The sequence below is a fragment of the Oncorhynchus keta genome, chromosome 34 (genome assembly GCF_023373465.1).
Source record: "Oncorhynchus keta strain PuntledgeMale-10-30-2019 chromosome 34, Oket_V2, whole genome shotgun sequence".
Classification (NCBI taxonomy): domain Eukaryota; kingdom Metazoa; phylum Chordata; class Actinopteri; order Salmoniformes; family Salmonidae; genus Oncorhynchus; species Oncorhynchus keta.
This window is the reverse complement of record NC_068454.1, coordinates 61334904-61348236: the sequence shown is the minus strand read 5'-3', so window position 1 is coordinate 61348236 and position 13333 is coordinate 61334904. Positions and strand designations below refer to the sequence as shown.

Sequence of the window (13333 nt, the reverse complement as noted above, 5' to 3'; positions counted from 1 at the left end):
AACATGTTCTAATTTGTTTTTTTTCCCTAATATCCCCATTTGGGTGTAGAGGGCTGGAGTCACTGTGTGAAACCATCTCCATTTTCACTGCCTGAAGTGGAACGCCCAGCCCAGCAGTCCACCATGGACAAGCTGTCACAGACACACAGTCACAGTGCTGCCGATCCCCTTAGCGCCTGTCACATCGTTCTCAATGCTCCTAAATAGGTATTCTCTGGCTGGAAATCTGGCACAGCAACGGGGATCGATCTCGGGGGCATGTTGTTGGGTCACCGGCCGACCGTCAGAGATTGACTTGGCAACTGGAGCTCTGCTGAAACAGCTGCCCACGCTCCCCACCCCAAGCTCCCGTCCGGTCTGCCTTGGCAATGGAACAAGACTGTCTGCCTTTTATTATGTGACCTTGCAGTGCTCTTAAGTCACTGAGGGAATGTAGAAGTCAATTACGCCAGAGCAGCGAATATAAAGCCCAACACCCGTACCACTAATTGAAACGGAAGGCTGCTGTAACTGTGTCATCTCGCCCCAGAATCGCATTAAGAAACCTATTCTAATTTTAGATGATACATCATTTCCTTCAGATGATCGTATTAATTGCACTCCGAGAGACGGTAATAAGGGAGAAAGATCCAGATGGTCATATCCGTGTGTACGGCTTCTGGGTCACGCAGTGGGTATTTACCCGGATCCATGACAGTAAACACACGCATCATTAACCTCCCGAAATACCCCCAATGTACCAGGGATGTATTTTGGGGTGTTTTATTTTTTGGTCGGGCATTAGAAGTGCAAATGGGCCTCTGTGATCAGAGCCACCATGACAATTTTAACACCGTCATGGAGGTCAGAAGTGTGTGCACTCAATTAAGGCAGGGAGCTAAATTTAGCGGTCCGCTACCCAGCTGTAATGCCACAGATAAGGCTGTGTTACGCCTCTGAACAAGGCCTATCCTCTCTACAACAGATTGCTGTAATAAACAATAATAACCTACTCTTGAAATCACATGTTTTCAGACCAACTCTGAAACAGGACTGGAGCGTCATATTATAACATGCAATTACTGTAATACCCTAGTTGTCTTGCAAATTTCAATAACATACTCGGATACACTCTCCTCCCTCTGTTTTTTACCGTGCCTCAACACAACTCCCGCTGCTTGGCCCTTCTATCTCTGTAATAAGGGCCAAGGCTTCTTTCTCCCTTGCACTGGATACATACTCCGCAAACCCCCCAAAAAATGAAGATGGCTCACTACCGCAGGTTGCCAGGCTGCTGTCAAGGGAGTAAGAGGTTCAACTGGACTGTCTGCTTTCTCCTCTCCTGACAGATGATCCAGACCAGCAAGACTCTGCTGGAGAACTCCGAGGGAGCCTACGACCGAATACTACTAACCCAGAAAGCAGGTAAGAGAGGGAAAGAGATGACTAAAGAGCGATGTTTAGCATGAAAAGCCAATTTCTCTGCAAATATCCACTGTCCCTCAGATCTTCCCTACTTCCTTTCATATACAATCACCCCCCCCCCCCCATCTGAAGTCTGCCATAGAGAGCAGCAGCTAACAAAAAAGATGGACTGATTATGCCGGCCCTGTTACATAAGTTATTAACATTTGATTCATGCTCATTTCTGTGACCCGGATGCTTTGAAACGCTGCTTTGGTTCTGCCTGGTTTTTGATGATTCTCACGGCGTCGGGCCTCGCTGCTCCTCTAATTAGGAGGGTTGCAGCTGAGGTGGTAAACACCCAGGTTCTGAACAGAACAACATCAAAGACTGGCAGGCGGCTGCGGTCTCTTTATGCCTGGTTTCCACCAGGAACCGCACTGCTACAAGACGTGCAGAATGAGATCAAGCCCATCTAATAACAATTGAAAGAGAATAATTTACCAGAATGGATAAAAAAGAGTGTTGTTTTTTTTGTCTGAGCAATTGATTGGAAAATAATTGATCTCATTGTTAGAGTTCTGCGTTTGCACTTTGATATGAATATTGCAGCTTGCAATTTTATTATATCTGTGCGCTTAGCACTGTTTATCCCGCTCCTCTGGTGAGAGTCTCTGTGAGAATAGCCTTCTGGCCCTGCATAATGACTTGACTTGAACAGGGGCAGTGTTAATCCATTCTGCTCTGTGGCGTGGGGGATCGGAAGGATCTTGGAGCCTTGATAGGGTGATTGGCAGCTCATCAATGGAACACGCTGGCAGAGATCCCACCCTCCACTACTCGCTCCAAGGTGGGAGAGTCTTGGCTTGAGAAGCTTTCAGAATGTTCACCCTCTCTTCCCCCCCATTATGAGGGGAACTCGACAAGGTGGAAAGACCTCTAACGGTGCAAACTCTGCAAAACTAAATTGTGTGCTATAAAAGCAGCATAAAATTGACCTGTAGATTTACTACAGTACAAATAAAATCATATTCAATGACAGGATCATTTAGACGTCTGTGTCTTTCATCTAATGCAGCGCATTTCAGCAACGTTTCCCATCTAAGATTTGTTTGTTTCATTTCTCATGGAGTAGCTTGCTTGGAGCGCCGAGTGAGGAAAAACAGGCCATCGTTCCGGGGGCAGGGATTTATTGGTTTCCAGATGGATGACATATAAAATATTCATAGTCTGTTGTCTTTGCTCATCAAGGGGGTGGAGAAGTGTCTTCTTTAACTGAGGTGTGTGTCGCAAATCAATGGCTTCTCGCCGTCATCTCCTCTTCTTAGTATTCATCACAACACCAATAGGACCTGCCTTCAAGCTGCTGCCCGAGACATTGGTAGTCTGAGAGTTAAGGTGTGAACTGTCTGAAGGAACGGTGCTGGAAGAGACAACAAAAACATCTCTTACTCTGGGCAGAAGGGAGATACGGAATTGTGCTCACTTTTGGTGCTCGTTCGATCTGTAGTATTACAGTATATTGTGTCCATAGTCTGAAAGCATTCCTCTTCAAGTTGATATGAACCCATCACACTTTGTCAATGTATGGTTATTTTCCTCTAATCTTTGAAATGTCTATGAAAATGAACCTGAAAGCAACTAGGGATGGGCACACGTACACAGTACTCGATTTAAAGTTTGCATTTGTTTACTAATTACTCGAATACAAGTACTCAATTCACAAATGCAGCAATTTATTATGTTACATTTATAAGCACTGACATCATTTCAAACTCTGGTATGGTGTGTGTTCTTTGAGGAGTATATCAAGTGCATTGAACATTTTTTAAGTTTGGTTTTCAGTTGTGTATCAGAACAAACAGCATAGCACCAACTTTTTTTTTGCCTTCAGCACCGTTTCACTCTAACATGTGAGTCCTCAAATACAGAAATTCTTTCAAATTGTACCTAACTACGCCACTCAGTTAAGCCAAAACGATAGGCTAGTGAAGGTAGGAAATCTTTCATGAATTTGTATTGTTTTATTAGTTAATATGGGCACACATGACTACTTAACAGGTTAAACATGGACTTCCACATTGGCCGCCCAAGGCTTTTGGTCACTACCAGGCTGGATTCAACCACCAACATTTTGCAAAATAGGACACAGCACATGGTAAACCACGTTATAATTTCATCGATACGTGTTGTCAGCTGTGAGTGCGAGTGGAAAATGGGTCAATACAAACTGTATTCCCTCCGGACAGTGAGCAGAACATTCCAGCAACAGCTACTGGAGTTCTGTGTAATCCATCATAACCACTCAGAAAGAACAACCCGCCTCAAAAGACCCCCTGGGTAACAATGAACAAAGCTCACTACTTACTGTCTGAAGCGCACAGATCAAATGCAATACTTGACACTCACACAGGTACCAAATAACATCTGGGACAAGTCAATAGCTGAACCCCAAAAGACACCTAGTCTGGACAGAGTAATGCTTATAACAGATCCCACCTACGTTAACTTTTACAAGCTGCCTAGAAAACAAGCTAAAGAGAAAATGTGGAACATAAGATGAATGGAAAAGCCCCATTACAGTAATGACCTGTGGCCATTTAAATACAGTAGGTGATATTCTACAGGGTCAAATGCATCAACTGTTCAGGAGGTTTGGGGACAATTCATCAATGTGTTGCTTTTGCGATTCAATCCATTATTAATAAAGCTAGTAAACAGGCAGATCATAACATATCTGTACACGCATGCCACCGTTTGATACCAACATTTAGCCTCGGCTACAATACAGGTTGGGGAAACGATTTCATGAATATATCCTCTGACTGGGCACTGTGGTCCAAGTTCATTGTACTGACAGTTATTGAGCTCCAGGTATACGAGGGAGAAGATTACACCATCTAAAGAAGCTAATCCCTGATGTATTGTCATTGGCCACGGCAAACCCCTTTCCTACCTGCCGCTCGGTTATGGACTGTCAAAGGTGACTGAGAACCTTTGGTGTCTCCGTACAGTCTCTGTCAGCGAGCATAAGCTTGCCGAGAATTGCGTTTGAAAGGGCTTGCTCAGAATGACAGAATTAGTCCCCCGCCACACACCCCCAACTCTACACTGCGTTGCTAAGCAACCCCTGCTGAGAGTTGGTTGTGTGTGTGCGTGTGTGTGTGTCCAGCACAGTCATGGTTCATGAAGTACAATAGCAGTGACTGTAGTTGCAGCAGCACAGCACCTCAGGGTGGGGGATAATCATTACGATGTTTCACAGTGAACAAAATCATAAAGGCTGGGAGTAACAGATTATTAGCACAGTGTATGTATGGTCCAATTAATTATTTTTTAAAGTCTATGCTTTAACCATTCTCTGTAAAAGTATACAATATTAGCCTCAGCCAGGGCCTAATTTGTGGACATTCCTTTGGCCGTTTTCTCAGTCTCGACTCTTCATCTAGGTCCGGTATGTGCTAACTGCTGAAGTGCCAATATCACAGACCTCCTCAGAATCATCATCAACATCCAACCCACCCCACCGTATATCTCACATGGTATTTGGTGTTGCCATGGAAACAACACCAACAGGGCTGGGAACCGACCCAGAGCTGATAGAGCGCCGCGATAGATCTGAGCATGCTCAGTCCGACCGTTTCAGCTTGTGTGTGTGTGTACGCCATCAGCTGAGTCTGGTGAAGCTATTAGTAGTATACCGAGCACCTTAACGGCCAGACCCTCAGCTGTTGCCCTGATGTTGTGGACTCCACTGCAACCTGACTCAAATCAAACACCCAGCAATGTTCGTCTGTGTATCCTAACGGAGAGAAGCACTCCGTCAGAGAGAGAGGAGGAAAGAGGGGAAGGAGAGGAGGAACGGAGCTCCTCGGGAGACAAGTCCCTCCTCTGCTCAGTGCCTTGATGCTAATCCACAGTGAGGGGATGTCATGTCTGTCTGCCCTGCCCATACTAGTCTTGCTCTCTCTTTCTCTCACACTCTCAAGAGAAGATGTCTCTCACTCCATCTTGACCTCACCAGCCTTGCTTCCGTCCTCATGTTGTCTGCTGGGCAGCTGTTTTCAGACTAGTGTAATTTCTATAGACAATGAAAACAGAAACTGAACCAGGTAGTACTGTGTGCACACTGAGAGACAGACGGTTGAATACTTAACGTATGATCATCTAATGTGTGTTGGTGTTTTATCATTGTCTCACATGTCAAGAATGAAACCAAATGTGTGGAGGCTTTATAACTTAAGGTTTTTCCCCAATAGTGCTGACACTTGCCTAACCCCAATTGGCATTTCATGCAAACCTAGCATATAAATGCATTGAACATTGTACGTCAATGCTAGCCTCTGGGACAAATGTGTGTGAATACAGTGTAAAACTCATGTGTCCCCTGACCCCTCTCTCCCCAGCGATGGAGTTCCATGAGAACCTCCATGACATGGCGGTGAAGGAGGGCCTGAAGGGCAGGACGCTGGCCAAGGCTGTGGAGAGCTTCACCTGGAACATAACCATCCTCAAGGTAAGGATAATGACCACCTAGTTTGAGTAATTTGTTTTTGCAATCTTTTTTGTGTGACAGTTTTTAGCTTTTGTTTAATCTATTTTAGCTACCAGTAAACCGTTTAAAACCATTGCGTATAAATCGATCTGTGGACACCGTAGATCAAAATGGTTTGCATTAAGAGGTAGCCCTGATTCTCGGACACAGGAGTATCTCATCTGCCTGTATGAAGCAGGATATGACATCTGACACATTTTGCAGCAGGGATGTCCCTCCTACCATTCATTTGCTCTTCCGACTGTCTGTCAACTCCTGTCTGAAGCCTAAAGTGCCCTTGGAAAGTATTCAGACCCCTTGACTTTTTCCACAATCGTCAGCAATCTACACACAATACCCCATAATGACAAAGCAAAAACACGTTTTTAGAAATGTTTGCAAATTTATAAAAAACGGAAACCGTTATTTTCCTAAGTATTCAGACCCTTCGATATGAGACCCAAAATTGAGCTCAGGTGCATCCTGTTTCCATTGATCATCCTTGAGATGTTTCTACTCCTTGATTTGGATTCCACCTGTGGTAAATTCAATTGATTGGACATGATTTAGAAAAGCACACCTGTCTATATAAGGTCCCACAGTTGACAGTGCATGTCAGAGCAAAAACCAAGCTATGAGGTCGAAGGAATTGTCCGTAGAGCTCCAAGACCGGATTGTGTCGAGGCACAGATCTGGGGAAGGGTACCAAAATATTTCTGCAGCATTGAAGGTCCCCAAGAACACAGTAGCTTCCCTCGTTTTTAAATGGAATTAGTTTGGAACCACCATGACTCTTAGAGCTGGCAGCCCGGCCAACTGAGCATTCAGGGAAGAAGGGCCTTGGTCAGAACCCAATGGTCACTCTGACAGAGCTCTAGAGTTTGTCTGGGGAGATGGGAGAACCTTCCAGAAGGATAACCATCTCTGCAGCACTCCACCAATCAGGCCTTTATGGTAGAGTGGCCAGACAGAAGCCACTCCTCAATAAAAGGCACATGACAGCTCGTTTTCCAAAAGGCCCTTAACAACTCTCGGACCATGAGAAACAAGATTCTCTGGTCTGATGAAACCAAGATTGAACTCTTTGGCTTGAATGCAAAGGGTCACGTCTGAAGGAAACTTGGCACCATCCCTACGGTGAAGCATGGTGGTGGCAGCATAATGCTGTGGGGGTTTCCGTCAGCGACGGACTGGGAGACTAGTCAGGATCGATGCAAAGATGAACGGAGCAAAGTACAGTGATCCTTGATGAAAACCTGCTCCAGAGCACTCAGACTGGGGCAAAGGTTCACCTTCCAACAGGACAACGACCCTAAGCACATAGCCAAGACACTGCAAGAGTGGCTTCGGGACAAGTCTCTGAATGTCCTTGAGTGGCCCAGCCAGAGCCCGGACATGAAGCCGATCTAACATCTATGGAGAGACCTGAAAGTAGCTGTGCATCAAAGCTTCCCATCCAACCTGACAGAGCTTAAGAGGATCTGCAGAGAAGAATGGGAGAAACTCCCCAAATACAGGTGTGCCAAGCTTGTAGCGTCATACCAAGGAGACTCGAGGCTGTAATTGCTGCCAAAGGTACTTCAACAAAGTACTGAGTAAAGGGTCTGATTACTTATGATTACTTAATGTGATATTTCTAAAATAATTAATAGATTGACAAAACATACTTTGTCATAGATGGACAATAGTAAAATGAGATGAAAGGCGAGTTCCTAACCAGTTCAGGCAGCCAAGCTAGAACTCAGACGTTCACAGTGATGAGGGCAGACGTTTTGATCAAGAGAGACCTTTAGAAAACAGGCACATTTTCTCTAACACCTAATATACCAATATGTATTTTACAGTTATAAGGAAGGTGAACTCTTAATAGTTTAGATTTTTCATACAGATTTCATACAGTTTTGTTGAATAGGAAATAATCATAAAATATGATCTGTGTACTTGAGCTTGTGTCCTCAAAAGTGACTACACCTTTGCAATGTATAACTATTTTTAACAGAAAGGTGAGAGTTTAATCTTGGGAGTATGCAGCACTACTAGTTATTGTTTATCTCATGATAAATAGTTACTTTTTGGGATTACGTAGATTACATTTTCGATTGCATTTAGTTACATGTAAGAGGTTTAACTTAATGTTTTGTTTTATTGAGGGCAGGCATAGGTAGTGAATTTAAATTCAAGAAACAACTTCCGAGCAAACACTTCAGAGATTCTGATTCCACAGTGCAGTTGAGCTTCACTAAATGAGGAAAACAGTTTGTTTACAGAAGGGACATAAGGTTTATATTGACATTTGTTTTTCAGCTGCAGCGCGGTGGAGTAAGAGCCTATGTCTGAGTTAGTTAGATTGTACACACTCAGTCTGATGTATTTGTCTTCATGCCGTTCATTTAATCCCTGTGTCAATGCAAGTGCTAATTATCGAGGAATGACCTTCCACATATTTATTTGTGATATTTGCATGCGTTAATTGCATGCTCACCTCATGAGCGTTTGGGCTCATCATTTATACATGGTCCCCGGGAAATTGAGTTGGTGCCTGGTGAGTGTTTGGCTACGCTGCATAATTCATTATACACAGAAGCAGCGGTTACGCTCCGTGGGTATTGGGGAGGTGTAGGACTCCAATGTCTGACCGCATACAACGAAGATTAAACAGTTAGTACCACACTACTCTTTCACTTCGTGACCTTTTTAAAGTATTATTGGTTATACCCTTTTGTCTTTCTGTATAAACTGGAGATTCAAGTTGTTGATACATGCTCCATTGTCTGTATATTGCCATTCCTGTCATGTCCCTGCCTTCACTCCAGGGCCAGGCGGACCTGCTGAAGCACGCAAAGAGTGAAGTCCAGGAGAACCTGAAGCAGATCCACTACGCCGCCCTCACCTGTAAACTCAGTAAGGACGGGCCATCAGGGAGCACGGCAGGCTCCGAGTCCAGGACCCGACCACGCAGCCTGGACGCCATCCCCGAGAAAGCCACGGGGGAGGACGAGCTCTCTGAGGAGGACAACTGAAGGCTTACGCCCTAAACCCTTCATACCTTCAAGCCCCTTGCCCTACCCTAGTGGCACTCATACCCCCAAGCACCTTTCCCTACCCTAGTGGCACTCATACCCCCAAGCACCTTTCCCTACTCTAGTGGCACTCAAACCCCAAAGCACCTTTCCCTACCCTAGTGGCACTCATACCCCCAAGCACCTTTCCCTACCCTAGTGGCACTCATACCCCCAAGCACCTTTCCCTACCCTAGTGGCACTTATACCCCCAAGCCCCTTGCCCTACCCTAGTGGAACTCATGCCCCCAAGCACCTTTCCCTACCCTAGTGGCACTCATACCCCCAAGCACCTTTCCCTACCCTAGTGGCATACATAAATCTCCTTACCGCAGTCTCACACAAACCTGACTACAGTATACCTGTTCTAGTGCCGTTGCCACACAACTATTCTTATTCCAGCGCCGTATACAACCATTCCATTCCCACCCCAGTCCCACTCAAACCTCCCTTTGCTTAACCCGGTACCACACAAAAAGCCCTTAACCCTTCCTGCCCACCTCAACGTCCAACAGCAAGATGTTGCGGGTCAACTAGGAGGGCCACGTGAACTTGCAGCCACGGGACAGTCTTAAAGTAGTGACCTACTTGTAGAGACAGTGCACTTATTTACAGGCAGACCCCAGGGTCTGACCTTAGGAGAGCCGCTCTGAACGGTTCAAGGATTTCTTAAGCACAATTTACGGGTTTCTGACCAACCAGAAACTAGAGCTGTGAATGTAATAGGAAACAGGAAGAGGAACAATGGCGAGAAGAAAAGGGAGGAGAGCGCTGTTTACAATAATGAACTTGTTCATGTTTTTGTCTGCCAAAATAGTATGTGTATATATGGAGTTCTGTTACTTTTTTCCCAACGTGCTTCATTTTATTATTGTATTCTTGAGAAATAAGATTTATTTTGTAAAGGAAATGGCTCGTCCATGAAAAATAACTATTTTATTTGTCTGTGCAGATGTGAAATGGAGGTGTCCTTGACACTTTCCCACTGTTCCTTTGTCGAGACCGAGGGACGGATAGAGACTTTAAACCTCAGTGTGTGGTCCAAAGGGTGGCAGTCGAGTCTCAAGCACAACTAGCAACTGCTTTGGGAAGGAACCATGGAGAGAGTAACGCGTTAGGCCTACGTTTTGGTGTCATTTCACCATTCCATGTGAGAGGGTTGAGTGGGATGTACAAAGTAATAATAGCTTCTCAACCAGTCCTGGTAACAAACTAGCACCCTATTCATGAATACGTTTTCATGTACGACTGTGCCTCATTGCTACAAATCAGTCAACAAAGGGCATGGATGGTGAGGAAAGAGACGCTCTTCCTCACATCCATCTTAACCTGCTTTTCCCCACCAGTTGCTTCTAGTTTTGTATTTGTCCCCCTGTTCATTCTCTCCACAGTGCTGAAACAGTGTTGCTCCTAGTCAACTTTAGCCACCCACCACTACCTCTGGATCTCACCACCAGTGTTTTAACTGGACCCACACTGGGACAAAAAGTCATTAATGAACTTCAGTGTCGTGACAGTTGTATTTATAACTGTTGTTTACCATTTTTACAGATGGTTGAACTGAATACCGGTTTTGCTCTTATCTGTTAATTCCCAAAACCTTCAGAATAAACTACGTCAAATCGTTTATGGTGTCTGGTGTCAGATTCAATGACCGACCGTATGAACATTCATTAACATTCTACAGTGTGCTGTTTTCTGTTGTATTCATCCTATTACTGTTTAAGGGCAGACGGCAGACAGAGACTGCAGGGTCTGGATATCCCATCCATCACATGGAGCTGCTGGAGGAACTGAAGGATCGCTATAGATTAGTTTACAGTGTGCTGATAGGAGTGGAAAGAGCCTTGGGATATCCAGCGAACCACAGACGTGACTGGCACATGTTCCCAGATACACACACACACAGACATGCACGCACAGCTGATGACCCATGCAAACACACACGCAGACAATCTTTTTTTTGTCACTATATTTGTTTTTCCCTGATAGACCGCTGCGTTGTGGTGGTCACTTGTCGTCACAGAAAAACAAGCACCCCAACACATCACAGGACAAAGGCCCCGGGACATGTTCTTAGAAAATCAGAAAGAGTCCTGAGGAAGTCAAACTGGAGTACAGCACCACACAGTAGCATTTAGAATAGATCAAAGCAAAGTGTATTGGTCGCGTACACTGACTTGTAGATGTGCAGTAATACCTTGCAATAAAAAATATAAAAAATCCTTAACAAATAATAAAAAATATGTTATATAAGATAAGCCACAACTAGAATACAGTATGTGAACATTATTGAAGTGACCAGTATTCAATGATCATGTACACAGGGCAGCAGTCTCGGTCTCTGCAGGGTGTACAGGAGTACATGGTGGTAGCTGTTTAGAACCGTGACTAAGGTTCAGGGTATGGTAGAGAAACAGCTTCTATTTCCAGTCTCTGTCCCAGCTTTGATGCACCTGTACTCCACCTTCTATATAGTAGTGGGGTGAACAGGCAGTGGCTCGGGTGGCTGATCTTTTTGGCCTTCATGTGACACCGGGTGCTGTAGATGTCCTGGAGGGCAGGTAGTGTGCCCCCGGTGATGTTGAGGATGAACCTTTTGAACAGTATTTTTGTCATACTTTTTATAAATTATACATAGTCCTCATAATGAGAGTTGGGATTCATTTCAGTTCAGCTGCACCATCTATAGCAATGGCTCAAATCTGGGTATAATGTATGTTTTTTAAATAACCAACTGAATTCAAGGCCACCTGTGTATAAACTAATAAAAACCTTACTGTTGAACAAGCACAAAGAAGAGAAGGGAATGGATTCCATTTGAATGCCATTCTGGATGCCCGTGACAAACAGTGTCTGGTTAGTATCAGTCGCTCCACAGACAAGACGGGGCCTTGCAGATCACGTCAACAACCAGCGAGGACGCATTCCCCATGAATAAATCTGAACGTTTGGAATAGATCTGCTTTGTAACATTGTGAAAGGTCTAGACTTAGATATTTAGTGGGTGGTGCGTTGGTTAATAAATGAACTACCCAATGTTTGCTTTAGGACAGACAGCCTCTCATGTGTTATATTTGCTTTGTTTATATGCAGTTGTGCTTCCATGCCACTGTAGACTACATGTACGTGCAATCCTCTGGTCTGGCCTGCGAAGCGAGTCTCCCTGTGGTCTTCATGATGAAGCAGTGGAGGCCATTAGTCTAGCTGTGGACCAGGCCTCATGCTAGGGAGCTGCATCCGGCCGGCATGCCACGGCGTGATGGCATGGAGATGCCTTGGATTGAACTGCTGGAGAAGCAGTCTGATATAAGGCTATGGCACTAAGGTCAACCAGTACCTTCTCTCAGCTCTGCTCCCATCGATCCACATTCATCCCTTTTCAATGCTCACTCAAACTCCTATTCTACCCCTGCCACTGTTCTGAGCAAGAGCAATTATGTTTCTTAACCCACAGAGAAAAGAGACCTTTTGATCCATAACTGATTTATGGGTCAGGCTTCTTTGCAATGTTCTCTAGGAATAACCAGAGGCAGCTGAACAAACTGTAGCCCTGTATTAGAAAGATACACTATCTTCCCACGTTGAATAATTCATGCTCTGCCAGTCACTAAACTGCACGTCCCAGAGCGGATTGCTCTCGCCACGGTCCCCTTTGTAGAAAGCCTGTGTTGCTCATCCAGAGCACTTAGTGCTATGCGCCTCTCTGCAGACTAACCACCGCAATCATGACCGGGGGCATAAGCCTCAAGACTAGAAAGAGTATTCAGAGAAAAAGGCCCACAAACAGATAAATAGAGCACTTACAAAGCTAATGCTAACACAGAGAGTCTTTTTCTGCCTCCACATAAAGAGATGTATAGATAGCTAGCTGCTTATCAGTTTAGCGAGCGGCTGGCATGTCCAGGGAATGTCTGGTGCTAACAATGTAGTGAACAATGCCCTGTTTTCCCCCTCAACTATAAGCTATACAGGAGAAATTGTGTGCTTATCTCAAGAGAAGTTTAATGGAACACATGTATGCAAGCCAGGTCTGCAGTGTGTTCTGTTTATGTCATTCTTTAACAAGTTGTCTAGTTAAACTGTGAAGTAGACATCAAGAGTTTCAAGTTTTGCATTGTCAAAATAACATTGAACAGCTCTCCTTGTTAGCTTGACCACCCAATGTTCTCACACTCTCTCACAGATGAAGTTGTCTCGTCATGTCGAACAATGTGTACCATGCACACGGATCATACAACAGTCAAATATTTACATATCAACATACAATTGAGATACCTGGGAAGTGGCGATGCCATGGCAGACTATCAAGAATCCCAGCTACCATCTTGACCCTAAAATGTGTTAGAGGAATACT

At 44.7% G+C, this 13333-nt stretch overlaps 1 protein-coding gene across 3 annotated transcripts in view; it reads left to right on the top strand.

Moving 5' to 3' along the window:
* LOC118367442 (inactive phospholipase C-like protein 2) overlaps positions 1-10603 on the top strand; it is a 67205-nt gene extending 56602 nt beyond the window's left edge. For all 3 annotated transcript variants that reach the window (XM_035750927.2, XM_035750928.2, XM_035750929.2), the window contains 3 exons: positions 1329-1404; positions 5790-5899; positions 8731-10603. In XM_035750927.2, the coding sequence (XP_035606820.2) occupies positions 1329-1404; positions 5790-5899; positions 8731-8937 (393 nt within the window). In that variant the 3' untranslated portion in view covers positions 8938-10603. The remainder of the gene's footprint in view (positions 1-1328; positions 1405-5789; positions 5900-8730) is intronic.
* The last annotated feature ends 2730 nt before the right edge of the window (positions 10604-13333 follow it).